The 23,791-nt window shown below is 43.0% G+C and overlaps 1 protein-coding gene across 1 annotated transcript in view; it reads left to right on the top strand.

Moving 5' to 3' along the window:
• The first annotated feature begins 2,000 nt into the window (after positions 1 to 2,000).
• The window catches only part of BCR (BCR activator of RhoGEF and GTPase), a 101,913-nt gene continuing 80,122 nt past the window's right edge, over positions 2,001 to 23,791 (top strand). Inside the window, exon 1 of the mRNA XM_005445251.3 lies at positions 2,001 to 3,862. Within this exon, the coding sequence (XP_005445308.1) occupies positions 2,347 to 3,862 (1,516 nt within the window). The 5' untranslated portion in view covers positions 2,001 to 2,346. The remainder of the gene's footprint in view (positions 3,863 to 23,791) is intronic.

The raw sequence follows: 23,791 nt of genomic DNA, 5'->3' as shown, positions 1-23,791 counted from the left end.
AAAGGGCACAAATGTCAGAAAAGTGAACCCTTTGTCAAACTCTAGACACAAAAAATCAGAACTGTGAAACTTGAGTTAAAAGTAACAGATGAATTCAGAACATATCCCTGTGATGTAATATACCTGTCATTATTATAACCATGCCAGTACAGTCTTAAACTTCCTATTAACTAGAAATACGTCGCATGTCAGAATTTTATTGTTCAAACTGGTACTAAGGCAAACAAATAGCCAACTGTATCAGTTGCAAAAAGCCAATTTATTTTATCTCTGTGAAAGACTGAGATTACTTGAAAGATTTATAGAGGTATTTATTAAACATATAGATTTTATTATGATTTCGATCATAATCTGTTTTCCATACAGGTCAGCCAATGCCTGTTACGTGTTAAAAGATGAGGAAACAAGTGCAGGAAAAGAGGTTAAACCCAGGAAACAAAACCCAAGAGGAATGAACTATGTAAAACTTGAATACATGATTAGTCGTTTATTATATGTCTCGAAATACCCAAAAATATTTCATTTGGCATATAAAAAAGCAAGAAGTGAAAGAAATGTTTAATGGATTATGAAACACTACATATCTCAAAGGTAAGAGAGCTACTCCCCTGAACTTGTGCGTTTTGTTTTTATGGGATTTTATTAGTTCTTGTTGGGGCTATATCCCACCCTCTTTTCTAGTAACGTGCCAGAAAAGATATACTCACCGCAGACATGAAAGGAACAGGTTTATAGGGAATATGAGGTGTATGTATCTCACTTTTTTCCTATCATCCAAGCAGGCACGATGGAAGTTCAGATGTATTTGTTACCACTTTTTCAGAGGTTGAATTAGCACATGGAAAGGATACAGGGCTTAAACAAGGTCACATACTGTGATTTCAGAAAGAGCAATACTCAGCAGCCAGACTTTAACATTTAAATCGTTTGCCACCCTTCACTCAGAGCTGGGGCGTGGGACTGTCAGTTATTGTGGCTAGGATAATATACAGGACAAAAGTGAGACTTATGCCTGAACAAAGCAGCTTTTAGTGTTGGTATTACGGTGATTTCAGAGAAGCAGTTGCCCATCTCAGAAATCCAGCTTGTCACTTACGGCAAGGAAGGGAGGACTGAGTGAATGACAAGCCTGCTGCTAAACAGCACTTATTAGTGGGGGAGAAACATGACCTTTGAAGGTGAGCTGCATCGGTGCCTGGGGGGAGAGCGTTGCTGTGAGAGAGTACAGAGACGTGCTGGCGTTTATACATAACGTATGAGGGCGTGGATGCCCGGACGAGCATGGATACCTCCCTGTGCACACAGGGACGTGTGTACGACGCGTTCTTGCCCAGGCTTAGGTGTAGTCACGTCTGTCTGTGGTGCCGTCCAGGCCTGTGGCTGCAGGCGTGAGCAGACGCGAACGTACCGGGGTTGGCTTGCGGGGCTCGGCCCTTTGTCCGTCCGACAGCCGGCCCCCAGCGCGCCGCGGGGCAGGGCGCCGGGCGAGGCCTCCGCGGGCTCCGGCGGGCACGGCCGCCCGCCGCCGGCCCGGGCTGCCCCTTTAAGAGGCCCCAGCGCCGTGTCAATCGCTGCGCCGGGCTCCTTCCCTCTCCTCCCCTTCCGCAGCGCTGCGATTCGGGGCGCCGCCGCCAGAGCCGGGCCGCGCGATGGGCAGCCGCGGGCAGCCGCTGCCGCGCCGCCAGCCGCCGCGCCGAGGGGGCTCCCGCGGGGCCGCGGGGGGCTCAGGCACCGAGGGGTAGCGGCGGAGCTCGCCACGGGACGCGCCGCCGCCTCGCTGCTCTGCGCGGAGGCTCCGGAGAGCGTGTGCGCCCGGAGGACAGCACAATAGCCGGGAGGAGGAGACAGGGAAAGGGGCAGGGGGAAAGGAGGAGAGAGAAAGAGAAAGCATAACACGGGGGCTGGCGAGGGGAGGACGGAGCGGAGGACTCCTGAGCGTGGCTGCGCTGAGGACCGTGCCCAGGACGGCGGCGGCTGGAGGTGGGTGGGTGGGGGGCGATATTTACCTTCCTTCCCCCGCCCCGAGCCTGCTCCTTTGTCCACCCACTTTGAAGTGCTCTGGGATCGCCGGGGTTGGGAGCATTGTTGTTCGCTAGCAAAGGATCAGTCATGCCGGGGAGAGAGTAGCGAGCGTACGGGGGGCTGGGGCCAGCAAAAGCTGGAGGAGAGGCAGCTGCCGAGGATTGCCGTTTGCCTCCCAGTTTCCCTGCATGGACCGTGAAAGAGACGCATTGAGTTGACCCTGCCGGAGCTGTTTCTGCTTCTACATGTGAGATCCGGTTGGTTTATTCTCTCCACCTATCTCCAGCCTCCTTCCCCTATTCTCCACTTACTTCTGTATGCAAAATGGTGGACCCTGTGGGGTTTGTGGAGGCTTGGAAAGCACAATTTGCAGACTCTGAGCCTCCTAAAATGGAGCTGAAATCTGTGGGAGACATTGAACAGGAGCTGGAGATGTGCAAAGCATCTATCCGGAGACTGGAGATGGAGGTCAACAAGGAGAGGTTCCGCATGATTTACCTGCAGACTCTTCTGGCAAAGGAGAAAAAAAGCTATGATAGACAGAGATGGGGTTTTAAACGTGTTTCTCAGTTGCCTGAAGGGGGTGCAGAGCAGCAGATCCAGGACCCGCATCATCAGCAGTCTGCTGACCAAGACGAATATGAAAAAAGCAAGTCACACCATGGGGAGGAAAAGTTCAAACCCAGAATACCCTCTCTGCGGAAACTGTCTACCCAGAGCGATGGGTCAGACCTGTCACCTTTGGACAGCCCCCATCATGGAGAGGGAGAGCAGGACAGGTGTAAGTACTATGGTGAAGAGAAACTGAAGAGAGTTGTAGAAGATATGGAGAATCGCTGTGATACAGATGGCTCTCCTTCAAAACACAGATCGGCTTCCACGCGCAGGCTAGTGGGATCTGCTGAGAAGGAGGGATCGTTTGAACCTGTTTCTAAGGAGAGAGGGAACAGCACCAGTGTGGCAGCCCTAAGGTCCAATTTTGAGAGGATTAAAAAGGTTAATTCACATTCTTCTGGAGATAACAAGGATGTTGTTGAAAAGCCCTTTTACGTAAACATGGAGTATCATCATGAGAAGGGTCTGGTAAAGGTCAACGATAAAGATGTTTCTGATAAAATAAGCTCCCTTGGTAGCCAAGCCATGCAAATGGAACGTAAAAAGTCTTTGCACTCCCTGCCTTCTAACATGGTACCCAGCTTCAGTGAGTTCCAGAGGCCTGCTTACAGGGGAAGGTCCTCAGAGAGCAGCTTTGGCTATGATGGAGAATATGAGGATGCTGAACTGAACCCTAGGTTTCTCAAAGATAATCTGATTAATGCAAATGGCAGCAACCGCTCACCTTGGCAGCCCATGGACTTTCAACCCTATCAGAGTATCTATGTTGGTGGAATGATGGGGGAAGGAGAAGGGAAAGGACCTATTCTGCGAAATCAGGGCACAACTGACCAGGAAAAACATCTCACGTGGCCCAGGAGATCTTACTCCCCCAGGAGTTTTGAAGATATTGGAGGAGGATATACTCCCGATTGTAGCTCTAATGAGAACCTTACCTCCAGTGAGGAAGACTTCTCCTCAGGGCAGTCCAGCCATGTCTCCCCCAGCCCCACCACTTACCGCATGTATCGGGATAAGAGCCGTTCTCCCTCCCAGAACTCTCAGCAGTCCTTTGACAGTAGCAGTCCACCAACCCCCCAGTCTCAAAAACGGCACAGGCAGCAGCAGGTCATTGTGTCTGAGGCTACTATTGTGGGTGTACGAAAAACAGGACAGATCTGGCCAAGTGATGGAGATTTGCCTTCTGGGAGATGTCATCAGGACAGCTGCTTCCATGGGGATACAGGTGTGTACCAGCTTTTTGTGTAGTCTTTTAAATGTATGGAGCAGGAAATGGCATTGTGGACATGAATGGGAGAGGTTTTCCAAGTGACCCTGGGTAAATCGCTCAAAAGGGGCAACTGTTTCGTGTGGGAAGTCTGCGTTTATTTTGTAGTTGTCCTATTTTAGGAAGGTCCTGCTGAAGTATACATAAGACTGCATGTTAGGAATACAGATTGGTTTCCCAGAAGGGTTGATTCAGGCTTCTCTTGAGAGGCTCAGTGGAGTCCCATATTAATCAGTTCTTAAAGTTTCAATGTGAACACCTAGGTAAAAAAGGGCCAGAACTGTTCAGTATTCACCACCAGTTCATTCCCTCGCTTGTATTCTTGCATTGAGTAGTTATACTCTACCTCAGAGGTAGTAGGTGCCAACATGCCACAACCTGAGGGTTTTGCTGGAGCTTTACCAATAATGATGCTGCTCCCACAATCTTGTTTTTTCCTGTCTGTATTAATTGGAGTACTAGTTTCTCGTTCTGTCTCGTGTCATCCTTCAGTTAGAGCTGATTGGAGGTGATGATTGTGTAACCCTGTTCTTGAAGTTTTCTGCTATCACTGAGTGAAGGAAGAACTTGGAATACCAGGCAGCCCTGAGGGAAAGCTGTTAATTTAATTTCAGAGTCAGAATTTTTCTTTGGGGAAAATGGGCAATGTTTGAACCTGTTCTTATGTAAGCCATTCAGGCATGTAGGTGTGACTGTGGAATCACAGTGGATTTATAGTTGGTGGAAGGAGCAAACAGTGAACTATGTTGTTTTAGATAGATTTATTGAATGTATGTGGACATCTGAATCTTATTTATCAAGGCATAGCACATAATGTAAATACTATTTTGTGCTAACAACATCAGTAGTTTCCTATGCAGTGAAGGGGAAAAAAATCCAGGAATGAAAAAAACCCCAGTGTGATTGATAGACTTCTGTTGTTCTAAATGTGTGCATTACCTTGTGGGTTTTCTTTGTCTCTCTGAATCTGTCACTTCAGTAAGGAGTTAACATGTTATTTGTCAATGTGACTGAATTCCTCAAGTAGTAGATAAATTGAGAGGCCTATCGGAGATGATGTCATTTTCTCAGGTTGTGTGAGTTCTTTGCTCAGAGGAACTTTGCTGATGCCTGATTTTACTTTCCCTGCTGATTGTTTTTTGCCAGCAATACTTCTGGGAGCAACAATGAAGGGAGAGCTCTCCACTGCGCCCCCCCCCCCCCCCCCCCCCCCCCATCCTTACATCCCCATGTAGGAAGGCTGTACCATTGTAATGGATGTGCTTTGTACATGAAACCTCAGTGCCCTGTCCTGACAGTGACTTCTTCCATACCAGATTGTATATACATACTTGTTTTCTATCTGAGACTACTGCATTCTTGTTTGGTTTTATGCATATGTTTGTATCTTATGGGTAGTACTTGCAACGCAGGGGAGAGGCTGGATCTTGTGCTGGTTTAAACTGAGCTGCAACCATCTGTCTCTGCTCTTGTTTACTGACACTCTTTAGATGACTGGGAAGCCTCCTGGCAGTTGCAATTTTTGCAGAAGGAAACAAAGGGGCAAAAATAACAAAGGCTGATAAAGCTTGAGGATAAATTCAGATTTCAGAAAGGCAATCAATTTTTTTAAAAAATAATGTAAAATTAAAAAAAAATTACTTTTTTTTTTTAAAAAAAAAGGCCTGCTGAAAATTCAGAACAGTTACAATTCGTGGTTGCACTGGAAAGCTTTGTGTCTTGTTCCTAAAGATGACCACACAATCGCAAGCAAGGACAGAATGTAACTGATCCACCTTCTGCTTTCCTCGGCATAGAGGGTAACATGGCAAGCTTAGCGGGAACCTTCACCAGATGGCTAATCATTACTGTCTTGCACATTAGCTGGTGGCAACTTTTTACTTAACCAAAAAGGCTTATGCCTTCAGGAGGACTGTGTTTCTGATTAATTCCTGCTGAGCATCATTTCATATGAATTTTCTTTCTTTCCTGATAAGGAAGAATTTTGATCTGAAACCAATTGGCAGAATCTCTGTTTCATAAAACAAACAAAAGACATGAGAGATCACAGTGTGATTAGCCGGCTGGCTACTGTTCCCAACTAGCATACTCTGATGCGGACTGCTCTCCCTCACCACGTGATGCAAATGCAGTTCACAGATCCAGACAGCTTTTCCTGCACCTGTGGTTCAGTCACTAGTTCTGCCAGGCTTCCCTTAAGTTTTGTTTGAACAGAGTGCAAGTTTGAATCACAGCAGGCTCTGGCCAGCCATAATGTTAATTAGCATCGAGTGGGATTTGTTGAATAGTATTTGGTTTCTTTGTGCATTCAGATTTTTGTATGCTTGCTGGCTTTGCTTTTCATGCCTCTGGCCATAGTAATGCTGAATGTGGTGTGGGCAGGTGCGGTGTGAACTTTCTGTCTGTATCTGCTGTCCCAGTGCATCTTGAGTTTGGCCAGTGGACATCTGCTGTTTTGCCCAAGTTCTTTCCTGAGCTCACAGTTGAATGACACTTTCCTACTTTTGTATTACAAAAAAGGACAAGAAGGAGGTCATCTAATTCCCAAGTGAATGGAATCCAAGCCAAAATTTTAATCTGGGCTCTTGGAGATGGGTTATCAAAAACCTTTAATCAGGCCAAGGTAGTAGGCTTTCAGTTTTTTTCAAGGAGCAGAATGAGAGCTTCAGGGTTGAGATTTGGTAATAACTGTACTTTTTATTAAATGTACTTAATGGAGCCCAGGCAAAGATACTCATGTTAGAATTAATTATGTATCACTAATTTCCTGTAGTGGGAATAGAAAAAAATCACATCTTAACTCTGTTAAGCTTGAATATTTTTACTATGATTGTGGAGGAAGAACAAGATTTTTTTAAAATTCTGTCTACTGTTAAACATTGGTTGCAGAGACAGACACAAGAGAAGCCACCCGTTGTGCATTTCTGCTTATAATCAAGGGGAGAGTTGCATAGTGCCATTATGCAGTGATGAGGCCTTGCAATGGCCTCAGTTGGGTCAGTTTTTAAACTAGTAACAGTTTGTTAATTGAGGAGCACACTGGAGTTGTTGCTTGGCTTTATAGCTTGCTTCATAAAAGCAGTGCATGCTGTGTGATAGCTCTGTATGTGAAATGATTTTATCTATCTGCATAACAACATGGAAACTTTATCTGGAATCTATGTATAAATATTTACCTGCAAAGCTGCTTCCTTTAAAGGTGCCCCAGTAGTGACTTCTGTTCAATTGAGAGGACTTGATAGCACTTTTCAGAGTTCTGCCAGGTTTGCGCTCTCAAAAGCTACCAACAACCATAGTGCTCAATATAAGGTCAGTTTGAGGGTATGTGTAATCTAATTCCATTGGAGTAAAGTTTCACTTATTTTATCCTGTACTAAGTGTGGGAGTGCTGAACATCCCTTCCTGAAATGCATGGAGCATTCTCTGTATTTCTAGTGAGTTTGATGTAGACAGAAGAAAGAGTGCTGGAATTTATCTATGCATGTGAACTGCAAGACTCAAAACTCCTGTTACCTCAGCTGGGCAGAATGCCATTTTAAAGTGCATACTTGCTTGGAGCTGTAGATTCTTCAGTTTTTGTGTTCCTTAAATGCCTGACCAGGTAGGCAAGTATCTGAATGTCAGGCTTATAAGGTAATCCTTGACACTACTTAATTCTAAAGCTCCAAGAAAGCATGCGGTACGTCAGCACGGAAGGACGTTGTTCTGTACCAGTTTCTGCAAGGGTCTGTTCCCGAGTTACTTGCATGTTCTGAGAACTTGGACAAGTTTCCTAATTCTGCAGTTCTTCCACCCACTATTGTATTGTGTGGATTTCACAAGATGTAGTTTGAAAAGTGCTTTGCAATGTTCTAGCAATACAAAGACAACACGCCAGTGCTGTTGCTGCTGTTCAGAAACACAACTTTCCTTTGAGCAATGGAGGCAGACCAGTTCACTGTGATTCTTCCTGCTGAGGATCTGAAATGTAGGAACTGAGTGCAGCTCACTTGTTAATTTTAAGGACTGCTGGCCACAGGTCCTTCTGTCAGTCTGTGACTTACGTTGGGTCAAGAATGAGTTTTAAATTCACTCTGACACTTGTTTGGTTCATTTTGTTATTACTTTTTACACATGTTTTAATCCTTTGCTGTGATGATCAGTGGATTTCCTGGGAGCGCTGATGAAAAGATGCTGTTCAAAAGCTGCCCTCTGCCATTTGCTTTCCAGTGATTTAGTGGCTTTTGAGATTATCAAGCTGCTTGTGCTACCACTCCCTTCTTAGTTTTGGGGAGTGAAGAGCTCCTTCTTTTCCCCTGACAGATTTCTCTTTCCCTTTTGCTGAATTTAGTGGAATCTATGGAACTTCTGCTTTATGTCCCCAGGTAACTACAGTGGACTCTGCAGTCCAGTTTGGTTTTGTTCCTCCTTCTACAAACACTTGCTAACCTTTACCTCAGGCTTCCCATTAGTAATGGCATGCAGATAGATTTTATTTTTTGCTTTTCTTAGGTTCACCTTAGATCATGGAGTTTCTCCCACCCCAATGTTCAGATGGTTCTGCAGTTGCAAAGCACCTGCCTTTGACATGAAAGAGTAAACCAACCTGGGCAGTAGTTGTCTGAAACCAGAGTTTTGCAGAGGTGTGAGCAAAGGTAGTAAAATGAGTTCAGTGGAATGGTGAGTAGACATCCTGACTTGGGAGCGGGGAAAAATAAGGTTTAATTAGAAAATTTGCTAAACCTTTAAGTACAGGTTAGGAAATGCTGATTTGAATACGGGGCAGTACACTATAGCTAATGATATTGACTTGAAGCGTTAGGGGAGGGTAGGGTGATTTGTAATCCAAGGTTGCCTTTGCAGGCTATCTGGAAGATGGGCCAGCAAAGCAGACAAAAGCCTGCGAAGGTTTGGGCCCCAGTAATATCCTGGAGGCAGGTCTCTATCTTCCAGTTCTAGCATGTTCAGCAGCTCAGTCTCTAATGCCCTCCCTGTCTCCCCAACCTCTTAGGGATAAACAGTTATCATGTAGAGGCAAGTGGGACCTCTATTTCAGCTTCAAGGAATTTTGGAGGTCAGTCCATAAAGGTTAATGAGGTGAGACTTGGCAAGCTGTTTGAGGGGAATTGCTCCATTTCAATTACCATAGGGAAGCACATTGCTGTTCATGGAAATCAGACTGTTGATTGGAGGCACAGCTTATCTGGAGCTTGCTTTCCCCCAGAGAAACCAAGACTAGCAATTTTTTTTTTCCCGGACTGTCTCCTCTTTGATTTGTTCTGCCCAGTCAGATAAGCATGGAAAGAATAATAAGGACCTGATTCTGTTCTTTCACTGGTGAAATATCATTGACTTTAGTAATCTCTTGCTGGCACACATAGGAAAATAAATGCTGTTCTGGTACAGGTTGAATGGCAGCTTTGCTTTGCAGTCTACCCCTCTGTCTGCACGTGACAACAGAAAAGGTGGCATGGATTAGTCTGGGTGAACTGCATGTGACTGAAGTACTTCCAAAACAACAATTTGAGCAAAGCAGGTTTTGGCCAGCTCACTGATAACAAAGTGGATTGCTTTCCTGATCATATCTTTAAATTACGTGGGATGTGAAAGTGACCATAAACTGTAAGTAAATCCTTGAATGTTGGTGTGTCTTACTGCTGAGGCAGTTTTACAAATCCATAACTTCTCTAAACTTGTTCTGTCCTATGTAGGACCAGCGTGGCGTATTTCTGTCACAAAATCTGGTTGCGGTTTGCAAATCTTCCTATTACTAAAATAACAAAAGGATGTCTTGCTTTTGTCTTCTTCCAGCTGCCAAAACGCTGTCTCTCAGACCCTTTCTTAACCAGGTTATGGCTGATGTAGTAATCAGATTATTCCAAATGTAATTGGAATCTCTGTTTCAGAGAAAGCTCTGCCCAAATGCGGCAGCTGGAGCTGAGTTAGTTGCTCATGGCTACATGAATACATGAGAAGTATGTGTGTGAGAGTCCACAATGATTGCCCTGTAGGAAGAGTGAATTAAAGTTCAGTCTGTTGGTTTATACTACTGGATTGCACCTGTTAGTATTGCAGGCCCTTTGCCTAGTTATTTTGTTATTTGCACTAATTTGTTATTTCACCAATCTTTGTTGCTTCTGGGTTGCTTTTTGTATTTTGTGGAGGGAGGAATTATTTTCTAGGGGAGAATAAATCCACCACAACCTTCCTTCTTTTAAAAATAACATATAAAAAAAACCCCATCCTCTTTTGGAGCTTCTGCCCAGGTTAAATCTCACTCTGAAGTATCCAGAAGCCCCAATTACTTGTAGATTGATTTGTCACAACAGCCTAGTAACAAATGTAGTGGGCTACTCTGAAACCTAAGAAGCCAGCTTTTGCAGTAGTTACTTAATAGTGAGAAATTTGTGTATTTGGACTGGGCACCTCTGTTTGTGACCTGTCCTTGATATGTGGAGAAGTGCACTGTACAGCCTTGGCTCACTATGTCTGTTTCCTACTTCTTAAGAACTTATGCTCAACACTGAAATGCAGCTACTTCTCTAATGGGATATGTGTCAGCTATTATGTTATCAGAAATTATATACTCCCATGGCTACAAAGCTAGGTAAGGAGTGCCCATTTTGAACCCATGGTACGGGTGAGGCTGGAGCAGGCTCTAGTTGGTAGGATAGTTGTAAAAGAAAAACACAAACCGACAAAAAAAAAAAAAAATCAACCCCCCCCCCACACAAAAAGCCACAAAACCCCAACAAAACCCTCAGTTACCTATAGTCACATCTGTATGTTCTTTTAAAATGGGCCAGCAGCTTCCTGGCATGATCTGTTCTGAAGAAAAATACCTCATTCCCTGGAGCACTGGGCTTGAAATGTGTCTGAGCTGCTAAAAAGTAAATGTGATTGGTCTGTTGTCACCAGGGAGGTGTAACATACAAATACAGAGAGCTGTATCTGCTGCAGTCTACAATTACATAGCACGATATGATCTTGCCCAGGAAGACAGTAATGGCCTGTCAGCCTGGCTGGGCTCAGGGCTTCCCAAAAGAGATTAGATTATGGTGCTTAGTATGAGCCAAGGCAGAAAAGCCTGTTTCTGTGGCTGTTAGAATCCAACTGCTTCAGTTCGTAGCAATCTTCAGTTTTCCTTTCTGCTAGCCTGTTATCTGTTTTTTTGTTGTGTTTTTTTTTTTTTCTTTTTATAATGGTCAGCACTGACATTACAACATGAAGTTTCAGAAAATAATATGCTGAGAAAGGGAGTTGATCACTGTTGGAAGACATCTGTATGTTCCCCCCGTCCTTGCCCTTCATGTCTTCCACAGACTGTCCCCTTTGTGTTCTAGGTTGAATGTTTGAGCGTGGGAGTTCCCTTACCTTCCCTGGGTATCTTGTATACTTTTGCTTTACATTCTCCTGTGGTGGTCATTGGACTCTGTTGGGTCTGATAGGGATGAAATCACTATCATTGTTCAAAGAAAACACATTAATGCCTCACTCTGGCAATATTCTATCGTCTTTGCGAAAATCATGGTATTTGGATGAATGTATCTGTCTTGCTAATTGTACTAATTACTTGAATTTGTGGATTAGCAAGGAGAGAACATCCTGTTGTAAACTTACATTGCAGTTCTCCTGTCTAAGCCTGATTGTGGTTGATACCAAGCCCCGTGCTTAGCTGTGATTAAAGTTGCCTTGTATAGCTGGTGTGCAGCCTGCACCCCTTCAGTGACTGCAGTGAAGAGCAGCACATCTTACTGTCCGTTCCTTGTTTTACTTTTCTTGTTTTTCTTTAAGAAAAACCTTATGAGTGAAATTTGAATTGCAAAGAGGAAAAAAAATCTGACAAGCTGTAGTCTTGATTACATTCTTCAGCCTTTGGATATAAACCACTTCTCTAGTCTTAATATTGATCATCCATAGCTCCTGATATGGGGTAGGTGGATATCAGGAAGAGAGTGCTTTAGCTGAGTCTAGAGTATTTCCTCAAAGGTGCTCTTGCCTTCCTAACTGGCTGGAACAAGTATCTCTCAGCTTGCATAAGCATGCTCCTCAAAGGCCTTGAAGAGCTGCTCCTAACTAGGACAGAGGACTAGTACACTAAACACAAGCAGTGCATTGGGGCTAGCAGTTACCTGAACAATAGTTTGAGTGAATCTTTTATTCAGCCTTTTCTCCACTAGCTTCTTCCCTAAGGAATTTACCCATCGGAATGAAGTATGCTGCGAATCATGTAACTAGTTTGTGTGCTCCATGGTCTGCTGTTGACCTCTTTTGTAGGAGACCTGTGATTGTAATGAGACCAAAAGGCAGATGATGCTAACAGAACTACATGATGAGCGGGTACTTGATCAGATGGAGGGGTCTGGTGTGTGAGAAAGGGGACAATGTGTTTAGTCCTTAAGTATTTCCAGAAGGACCAGTGTCTGCTCACCTCAACAGGGAGCCTGGGAGCAACTGGCTGTCTTACAGCACAAGGCAGACCTGACTGGTCCCCATGCTCTCTTCTGATGATAGGGATCTAGAGAATTCCCTGGTTTTCCTTTGGTATTTCAGGTGGAGTATTGAGCTACAGGCCTGGCTGTCTTCTTGAATTGATCTGTACTGAGTGACAGTAATGAGAGGCTGATTGCAATTTTGAGATTGTTTACATGGTCTGATGCTCTTGTCATTCAGATGTGGGCTAGATTCTGCTTCAGTGAGTGCAGGAGCTCTCATATCTTATGAATTTATATGAGGGCATATTGAAGAAAATTGTTTTCCACTTTCCTGTATTCATAAGTTATGTTTGAACACATAGCCCCTAGAATGCAGCAGACCTGTCATTGCAGGCATTTAGTCTTTGGAGAGGCACTTCCTCAATTTGATTTGCTAAATTTCTTGAAGGTCCTCCTAAGCACAGCTGAGTAGTTACACAAACCCATAAGCCTTTTGCTTTGCAGTTGTTGAGAAACCACACTGCTTTGTATAGAAATATTTGCATAGGATTTATGCATCCTTCTGGCCCCTTCTAATCCAAATTGATTTTGCAATTTCTGTATGCCCTGAGTGAAATAAGTTTATATTGGTAAACTGATGGTCAAAGTAAGCTAAGGATTTGGAGCTACTGGAGTACTGGTTACCATGAAACCGTACCAGAAACTTCAGGTTGATGCTAATCCCTCTCTACTTCAGTATCGGGGAAGAGAAGATAATCTAGCTTCTCCAGTGGTAGCACTTATCTGTCTTGCAGGAGGTCGGAGTGGGCAGCACCCTGGAATAGAGCTGTAGCATCTGTAAGTCTTGGGAGGAGACAATATAAAGGTGGGGGGGCATGTATCCCAGAAAGATGTAGGAGACAGAAGGTCCTGTTGCAGCCTCCACCTCAGTGAGGGGTGCATCTCAGCTGATCTCATCTCATCAACAGTTTTAGTAGATGATAGTATCATGATATACTTTTTGGTACCCCCCACCATCAGCTTGAGAGCTCCATGACAATGTCTGCAATTTGACATTGAACACAAACAGGAGTATAAAGATATAATCAATGTTTCTTGCCACTGAAAAATTCTGCATTGTACTGAAAAGTTTCTCCAGGGAGGTAAATAGGTGAGATAATGCTGACCCCAGCAGAAGGGCAAATCTAGCACTGTCTAAGGTAAATAGAGGACTGGCTGTGCTTAGAAGCAGCGGGTGTCTATACCAGTGCTATGGATGGCAGGCAGGTATTGGTGCACCAGACTCAGCTTCAAAGGGAGCCTCTTGAGTACAGCACACCCAGGGGTGTGGGGCACTGAAGGCCATCTCCAGTAAAATACACCAGGTAAGGTGGTAGGGCTTAGCATGCAGTTACAGAGCTGAAGTCAGCTTGCCATTACTGACTCCTGTATTGCTAAAGGGATCAGGGTTCTCATCAGGAAAAAATATTAGCCAAATAGAAAACAGGTAGAGCTTGGAATAAGTAGCAAGGAAGGTATGAGAGAGCTTAATGATTTTTGATATTTTTTTTTCTTGGATTATTGGGGTTTTTTTATTTAAAAGATGGATGCACCAATGGTTACTCTTGAAAACTGTAACAATATCTCAGGAAAGGCTTGACCCAGGGCTTGCTGATATTAGGGGATTTCTAGTGACTGTTTTGCTGTGACTGGAGCTCCACAGCACTAGCTCTTTGTTTCTATACAACTACCTGAACCAGAATTTCCCAAGGTATCTTGATTTTGAAGTGTGGGCTGATCTCTGACTTCGAAAGAGCTGATAGGGTTTTCACAGGCCTAGGTTATGAATGTTTGAAAACTAACATGCATGCAGCTTATGCTGTCCAGTTTCAGTAGCGATACTGCGGATGTGGTTGAGAGCTGTCTGTGAGCTGTACTGGACAGGCAGTTCAAAAACTTTATTCAGTTTTAAAGCTTCTCTTAGTTTATGGAGGACTCTTAGCTGTCCATATGCATCTGCCATGCCTCCTGGATGGGTGCTATGGAGACACTAATACAATCTGGGAAACATTTTTACTTTATTTAATAATTCTTTTAGCGCCACTCTGCCTCTGCCGTCATAAGAGGGCAAAAAGGCAAGAGAAAGTGATAAAATAGTGTTTACATAAAAACGTCAGATATACTTTTTTCAGTTTGTTCAGTCCTCTGAAGACTCTTAACAAAATGAATTTTGGCTAGGTAGGGTTTTTTAGCATGCATGGAGAGAAAAAAAATATGTTATTGTGTTTGTAGAATATCTGAGACAACAGAAGATGCCTTCCTTTCACCTGAGCAATTGTCCACAGCAAACTTGAGATCTGTTACACCATGGTGTGATCTTAGATGTTTGAATGTGACTGACCTGTCATGTTTGTGTTCAGCAAACATGCCCTAGCCCTGACCTTGACTACCCCAAATTTATTCAGGCTTGAGCACTGACCTATACATAATTTGTTGTGATCTTATCGTCTGGTCAAACTAAAATACATACTAATGTGATATAAGCTCTGCTTTGTTTTGTGCTCAATATGTAAATACAATACAATTTATACAGCAGATAAAGGGTTATGCATCTTTTCACAGTTAGTGTCTGTCCTTCGCTTCAGTACTTCTATGAAATCTCAGTATCTCCACTTAAAGCAAGTTATGTAAATGCATTCCGAATATGTGTCTGTCCAAGAAAAATCTGAAGAGGAAGAATTCTTGAACTTAAAACTTGTATTCTGTAAGTAGGTGTTTCAGACTGGTTTCAATGTGTACAAATATGTACTGATGCCAAGATGCAAGCACCCTTACAAAAGTTCCACCTAAGCTTTGTAACAAGCTTTTTCTTGTAATTAAATCAACAGCGAGTTAAGGAAACATTCCTATACTAAAACTGTTTTTCCCATTAATGGGCACTTGCCATGTCGGGCTGATATTTTTGCAAATAGGCTTGATAATTGCTTGTTTTGTGGTTGTGGGTTTTTTCCTTTCTAGGGAAACCAGTCGTTTGCAAGGTGGTGGTTTTTTTTTTTTTTTTGGAAACACATTTAAAGAATGAAAAGTGTACTTTAAAAGAAAAACAGCCTTGGGTTTATAACAAGCTTTTATCTTACACAGTGATTTCCATAAATAAATTTCCAAGTGTTTTAACGAGGAAGTATGCAGCTCAGTCGTTTGACATGCTGAAGCTTAGGCTTCTAGCTGAATTTTGGTGAGCGCTAGTGTCCTGGAATCCAGTTTGGTGCGTTTCTCCTGGATGACACTTCTTTTCGCTGGAAAATGGATTAACTTCCTCTATATGTACATGTTTAGAAATGACTTTATATCCATATATAACTTTTGAAGGAAAATACTGTAGAAGAAAAAAACCCCAACACCTCACGATAAAAAAAAACTCAATTCTGGCGTTGGAGGCTTGCCCTTTTACTGATTTCTACAATTCCTATAGTTTCTTCCACTGCTATTTTCTTGCATCTTAATTTTATGTTCCTGTTAACTCACTCAGTTTCCCCTCTAAAGAATTAAGATCAAAATCAAAATTTGCCTCCCTGGGCTATGATTGGTTCTACTTATGTCTTGATTTCTGGTTTTTCTGCTTTTTCCTTTTTTCTTTTTTTTAAATTTTTATTTGCTTAAAATTTGAAGCAAGGGCTGTCTGGTCTTACAACATATATTTGTATATATGTCTTGCAGTATTTTCATATTATGCCCCTTGAAGCTAAATCTTGATTTAAGTTGTCTTTGGTGATTATGCTTCATGCTGTGGCATGCTGCCCTGTCAGTTGTGCCAACAACTGTTCGTTTGTAGGTTCATGCTGAGAACTGGATCGGGGAATTTATCTGTGGATTTTTTTTTGTGTGTGTTTTTTTGTTTTGGTTTGGTTTTTTTCCAAGCCAAACCCCAACAAAAATCACAAAGCTCCCCAAACCAAAACACAACCCCCCTCTAACCATGGATCTCATCCATCTTCCCCACAAATGTTTGTGTTGGAGCAGCAGCTGATTGGTTGGTGCTGGAGAGGAGAGAGTATAATGCCACGAAAGACAATGTATGCTTAAACCCCCAGTCTGTTGGGACTCTGAGGTTGTTAATTCAAATAACAATGGGAACGTTAATGCTGAGAAGTCATGTTTAACTTCAGCAATTTCAGTTCTGATTAGCCAGCTGCTTTGGGATTTCAGGAAGAGGTTTGGGGTATCTTTTGAGCAGAGCACCTCTTCCTTAGTCAGATGCTTTGTTTCTGCTGGGGCGGAGGGGGCAGAGAAAAGGCAGCCTAAGGCTTGCTGATGTTTGAAACACTGTTTTGTAGAATAAATCTAAGCAGAATGCTAGGACTGGAAATGGGGGAAAAGATACATTTACAGTCGCTATTGTTTGCAAGACAGACCAGATGATATCCTAGTCCATGTGACTGACGTCCTTTCCAGTTGACTATGTAAGTACTTCACATTTTTAATTATTACATCAGCAAGTACAGACTGTTTATGGCCAGGAGAAAATGGAAGAAGAAGATACAATTATTCCTTTTTACTAAGATTAATAAAATTCTCTAGCATCTGCTGAAACATTGTTTAGGTCATAAATTATCTGGAAGGAGGGCTATATGAATGTCGGGTCAATATAGCTTTTAGAGGAGACTGGATCACCTGAAGTAACTTGCATTTGGTTTCTAAAGAGTGTGTGTGTGTGTGAGTGTTCATGGGCTAAGATTTCATATTATTTTTTAATGATGTAATTACTGTAATGAGACATCCGGAATATTACATTTTACAACTACATAGTGTGTGAATGCTTTCCCTTGAAGAGTGCTTTTGCAGAAGAGGAGTCTTAGAGGTTATTGTTAGGCCTTCTCGTGCTTGTTTGCTTTGAACTATAACTATCATTGTCCTGGCCTAACAGTGCAATTAAGACTTGTGTCAAATAGCATGATTTGCTTAAAAAGCTTAGTCTAGAACAAGGAGGGGGCAAGGATCATCAGGAGAAAATATAGGTAGCTTACAGCATTGAAACATCTTTACAGTTTCTCTTTTGAATTTTGCTTAGGATGTTTACTTGACTCCCAGATAAGACTTCTATTTCTACTTATGAGTGCTGGCTCTGCACAGATTTGTAAACTTTTCTAACTTAACCCTGCTGAATTCCTGCCTGTATAGCAGCCAGGTGCTAGATTTCTGGCTTGCAGCTTCTTTTGCTCTTTCTGTTCCTGTTCAGTCTGCAAACATGGAAAAAAAAATGCCCCACCCTGCTGACTCACTGTGCCCAGAGCACTCCCTGTATTCCTGAAACAGGATTAATATCTGAGGCAGTTTGAACAGCTCAACAGAGCTGGGTCTGGTTCTCTCCTGCCGAACCTTTTAAAATAGCTGGTTTCTTCTCTTAGGCCCATGAATCTTGTCTGCACGCTCTACCAGGCCTCAGCCCCAAGGTGGTTTCCTTATCTCGTATTCATTTAAAGGGCTTTTGCAACAAATACAACTGTTGTAGAAATCAACTAGTATGTAGAATAATCCTTTTAACAGGTTTATTCTGATACTCTGTTGGGTGTTTAAGTGGATTTAACTGCATCGTTTAATATGTCCTTGAAGATGGTTCCAAATGAAACCTGCTGCTGTCAGATTCTGTTGTATCTCTCTGTATGCATACCAAGTGTGTCTGGGAGATGTCAGGCAGTGCCGTAGGCAGTGGGGAGGGGTTGCTATTTGTAGGGGAAACTAGGAGTAGCAAACCACTTATGCTGTTCACCGTCGTGCTGTCTACAACTTGGTCTCTTAGATAATACTCAGGAAGTCTAGTTGGTCTGCAAGTATTCAGAAGTGATTTCCCTGTTACAAGGGCGAATTTCATGTTCTTTTGCTTGTTCTTCTCCACCTTGCGCAGTATGCAGTTGTCTAGTGGCTCGCGCTGGGGCAGCTGTACTACTGTATGTATCCCTTTAGCTTGTTTCGCTTTGGGATCAAAGGAGTGTGTGAAGGCAAATGTCATTATGAATTCTTGGTTTTAAAAATAAACAAAGTGACACAATTTTTCTCTTTGATTGAAGTAAATAAACAGCAGTCTACTTCTTCCTGTCAGCATACTGTGCTGTCCTGTTGTAGTGTCTCCAGGTTTTGAGTTCTTGCAAATGAGTGCATCCTGCAAAGGGCCATATTTGGCAGTGAAATAGTCAGCAAAATGCCTGGAAAGAACGTTACAACCTTGAGCACAGCCCTTTGGAATGTAGCAGGTTCCTGATAAGGCGAAAATTGGGTGGGTGAATGTTTTTCAGAGAAGCAGGCCTGTAGAATGGAATAGCATGTAAGATGTTGGGAGTCCTGTCTTTAAAAAATCTTGAGGTTTGTTTTAAGTATGTTGAAATATAGTTAATTATATTAAAGTCTGTGTGAAACTTGAGTAGGGTCAGTTACTTACTTTTGAAAGGATAACTTGTCATTCTAACATTTCAAAGTCCTGTTTTAGAGGTTGGCTTTACAAATGCATATAAGGATCCTGTGTCTGTTTAGGGAGTGTGGAGGAGAAAACTCAGTCTAAGATTTTCTGCACAAAAGGGGACAGATATGCACTGTTAAAACTATTCTTCTCTTGCATTATTGTAATGATATGGGCTTATTCCCCCATGGGAGGGATCTGCAGGTGTTCCAGAAACATGAATGACTTCAACTATCAAGAGCCTGTTTATCCAGGGAAACTGAGGCTCTGATAATTCCAAATAAAGTGTCCCAGATCATCTACAGATAAGGTCTAGGGTCTCGACCCTGAACTTTTGTTCTTAGTTCTAGAATTTAACCTCCAAGTCTCTACTACATACATCTTATCTGTGAAGTGAGGCAGTAACATCGATGCTAAATAAGCTTTATCCTTGCTCACCTGTGTGGTGGTTAGATAAGTGTGGTTTAACCTTTTTTTGTTTTCACCAGTTCTGCTAGAGCCCTGCAGCAGTTAGGGCCTAAAGAGAAAAGCTAGTTAAATCCACGTAACTTTCTTGTCTTTCCATTACTACTGCCTTTTTGTTGGCTTATTCTGCAGTAGTTACTTGAATGATGAAGAACCATACTGGTGACCACAACTTCTTGTATGTTATCAACCAAACAGCTATTTTTTAATTACTATTGCATGTGAATGCACTGAAGCGATAAAGTAGTTGGTGTCTCATTACCAGATGCCTTACTAGGGAGCTCTTCTGTCTTTGCCTTTCGAAATGTTTCTACAGCACCTAGCACACTAGAATCCAGGGTTTGGGCTTTTCTTCACTTACTGCAGTGCAAGCAACACTACTTTTGTCCATAACTGTTGTTAATTGAATGATACTTTGCAATACAGAAATTATGTGGCAGGAGAATATTTCAGGGAAGTCCATTCTGTTCTCCCCTGAGTTTGCTTAAGAAATCAGCCTAGCCCCTAGCTGGCAACAATAAAGGAGACGGGAATTTAAAAAAATTTCCAGTTTTCTTGTGCTACAGGATTGCCTTCTAGACTAACCGGCTTTTCTCATTTACTTTTCTCCAAAGGCAGATCTGTATGTTGGTTTTTTTGAGGGGGTGGGTTCATGTTTGGCGAGTGTTGGGGTTTTTTTGTGTGTGGTGTTTGTTTTTTAAAGTGCTTGGGAAGGTTCGTTTACAGTAAAGGTCATTTGTGTTTCAGATTGATTTACTAACCAGTAAGTTCCTGCCAGAACAGTTCTCCCCCTAAATTTTAAAGCCCTCCAGGTAGGTGTCATTAACATTCTCTTGCAAGATCAGTGAGACTAGCTGGTGTACTTACTCTGCAAAGGAATGCAACTATATTGTGACTGTGGTACACTAGCAAAGCCTAGAAACTTTCAGTTCTTGCTTGCAGCAGCTTTGCTTAGATTTTCAGCATCTGGTGGTCTATTTATACTCTTTGTACCTGGTTGTGGTTTTTTTTTTTCTATTATTATTATTTCCAGAGCTCCTTTACTGGGCGCTCTGCTTGTTCTGTCTCTTAGAGAACTTTAAAATCTTAAATTGCTAATCCTTTGAATCAGCAGCTCCCTAAACCAGTCTTTTGTGGTGAATCCATTTACACTAGTATCAAGAAATAAGGTGATACTGTTCAAAAGAAAAAGAAATACCCAGCCCTCAGGGAATGTATCATCTGAGAGGAACAGTACCTACGCAGCTTTCTTGACTTTCTTGTGAATAACCCTGCAGTGTTACACCCTTCTCTGTATGCACCACTTGTTGCTCATTATAGGCTTTTAATCATCAGAATTAAAAATGATGCACAGGCGTCAGTGTGGTAGACTTTCACAGTGGCACAGTTTGTTAGGGAGGACTAGACTCCTATTGTGAGCTAGTGTTAGTAGGACTCCAGCTCTTCCTAATGCAGTGGAACGGAGAACTTGATTTCCACCTTGCAAAATTGCTTTTATCTTCAGGGTTATTCTCTTTTGCCCAGCTGTGCAATCTGAGCTGTTAGATACTGAGCCTAGGATCTCCTGATCCTTTGCTATGACTTTTTTCTCAACTGCTGAGAGATGTTTGTTTCTGCAGTCCCACAAAGTTAACATTACTTCTGCTCAGTGCCTGGGAGCAGAAGTGTATCCTCCTCTGAAGCGGCAGTGGTCATCTCAGATGCTGACCTTCCCTCTTTGTTGACAAGAGTTTTTGATTGTGGCACTTTTCTCCCTTCTCGGTGCCCTTTACCATTCCAGTCTCTCCTGGTCTCCTGATTGTACATGCCACCCATGGTTCAGTTTCACATCTGATTAGTTTCCTCTTTGGTGTTGATCCTAATCCAACACCCTATCCTGAGCCTAATTAAACCCTGATTGTTTTCTGATACCTGGGTAAGAATCCTTTCTGTGTATGACTTGCTGGTGTACAAACACACGCTTGTTCATTAGACTAGCTTAGCCATATAATTGAGCCATACTTGCAGCTGTCTTCAAAAACCAAATGCATTTTATTTCTGAGTCTTTGTGTCCCTATCTCAACATTCTGCTTTTTAGTCTCTCCTTTCCCTCCATCCCTTAGCCATCATCTGCTGCTAGTATAATGCATTGTCAATCTTTGGGGCAGCCCTGCAATGTGACTGGGAGGGAGGAGAGTGGGAAGGTTGCAGCTGTAGTAGCACTCTTGGGGAAGCTGTGCCATCATCTGAATAGGAGCCTGTGAACTGTTGAAGGGGTCTAACAGACTTGGTGGGGATGCTTCTAGCTCCTCTTCTGATAAAATGGTTGTTGTTTATCCTTCATAGATAGCACATGTGTTTGAGAATCTCAGGTGACTGACAGGAGTCGGGCTATAGTAAAGAAGAATGTATGAAAGGAGAGCAAATAGCCTGAGATACTTGAAAAGGTGTTAAAATAGTAAAACTGCCCTTTATAGACTCAAAGCCAGTTGTTCTGTTACTGTTAACCTTTGATACCCCATGTGTTTATTGTCCCTGGAGGTCACTGTACATATATAAATTGCAGAAGAGCTGCAGCAGTACCGAGTGGCAGTATAGTTGTAGCAACTATACTGCATCTGAATTTTAAGTACAACCTTCATCAGGAAGGCTTGTGAGACTGCTGCCAGGGAACGTATAAGCAAAAACTTCAGGAAAGTGCAGTAGTTCTGTGGATTTCAGCCTTTTAAACTGTTGCCGGGACTCCCCCTTCCATCTCCCTTTTTTTCTGACTATGTTTTCAGGAAAATTGGGTAGCCAGTATTGAGGTGGTGGGGAGACAATGTCTGCAAATCAACAGCACAATAAGAAAGAGTGTCTGGGCTATATTGCTCTGCTTTCATCTCTAGAAACTGCTGTGGCACCATTTGTAGGTACAAGATACAGGTGGGAGTTTTCCAGAATGAGTTGTTTGTTGGTGATCCAAAATGGATTAGGTGGAGGGAAGGTAAATTGCTGTCACAGACCAGGATGACTATGTTGCTTGTCTGATCCATCCTGAAATGTCTGACCTGTCAAAGCTCAGAACCTGGGCCTGTGCTGGAGGATAAGCCATATTTACATAACATCTTGGAGGATGCCTGAGACAGAGATGAGGCTGAAGGCGGCGGCGGGGGGGGGGGGGGGGGGGGGGGGGGGGGGCGGGCTGGCGAGGTGACATTTAATCCCTTGCTTGCTGAACCATAAAGGTTTGCTTTGTGTTGGTCTGCTCCTCTGGCTTCCCTCCTACTTTAATGGCAGTAATGAATGACAAATGGAGGCAGAGCAGTGAAAACAGGAAATATGATCCCTCAAAAATAACTGGTGGGAAAGGGAGGGAAGAAACTGTAAGTAAAGGAACCCTGCTTTCATGGAGCAGCTCCGCAGAGCAGTTAGTGGCTTGTCAAGAAGGAGCTCCTATTCCCTGAGCTTACCAGGGGTTTGTCTAGAACTCCTGTTTAGGGAGAGGAAGGCCTGAAAGTAGGGGAGCTGTGGTCTGCCCTGTGTTGTTTTTGTTGTTTGGGTTGGTTTTGTTTCTTTTTTGAAAAGAAGATTTAGAACCACTTGTCTTTCCTTGACTGCAGTGTGAGATTTGGATGGCATGTCAGTTATGTTCACATATTATGAGCCCTTCAGTTTTCTCTGGCTGTGAGAAGTGAGCATTGCTTATGTATTGTCATTCAGTCATTTGAGAGCAGAAGGGCTGGAGGAAAGATGACTGCATGAGCTATATCTGTGTAGGGAGAGAGCCATTTGGAGCAGTTAGGGGCTGCTCAGCAGGAGCTGTTTTGCCTCCGACTACTTCTCTCACTCTGCTGCCTCTGGACCCTGCTCATTGATTGATACTACATAAAAGGGGATGGGAGATTCACAGTTTTGTTGCACACCAGCAGAGTCACTGTTTGTGGGGGAGTGGATAGAAAGAGTTACGATGGACACAACAAAACCTCTACCTGTGGAGCATTTTTGGAGAGATCGCATTGCTGGTTAGCAAGGTTGAAGGCTCAAGGTTACCAAAACACTCAAAGGATGCCAGATAGAGGCACGCATCCTTCCAGTTCAGGTGGTTTATCTTGTAATTCCTTTCATGCCATAGCTTTCGGTGAATGTTGGATGGAGTGTCTTCAGTGGGAAATTGTTGAGGTTGAATGAAAATGAGGAGCCAGAAAAGGGAATCTCTAGACCCCTCATATGCCATCCGTGAATAGTAGGTGCTTAGATGAGTAGGTGTTGGAGCAGTGCAGCCTACTTACGTAGAGCTGGTAGACAAGGTTCTTCTGAAGCATGCTCCAGCGCAGCCTTCCTGAGCTCCTGTCTGCTGATCATCTTACTGGGTCAGTGAAAGGCAGTTCATCTTCTGACTGTACAAAGTCCTGTTGCACTGCAATACAAGAAAGCCTGAAGTGAATGGGATCTCTTTAATATGGTGTGGTACAGTGGGAGAAGGTGAGACTGTTGAGGGGGATGTGTTTTGCCTCTTTGCACTTCTGTTGTCTTCTCATGGAAGATGATGACTTCCTTGTAAATTGGTTTGAACTTTACATAATGCAAAGCGAGACCAAATCCATGCCAGAACTGCCT

This window comes from Falco cherrug, chromosome 1 (assembly GCF_023634085.1).
Source record: "Falco cherrug isolate bFalChe1 chromosome 1, bFalChe1.pri, whole genome shotgun sequence".
Lineage (NCBI taxonomy): Eukaryota > Metazoa > Chordata > Aves > Falconiformes > Falconidae > Falco > Falco cherrug.
Note: the sequence above shows the minus strand (reverse complement) of the source record. Positions and strands in the feature narration are given on the sequence as shown.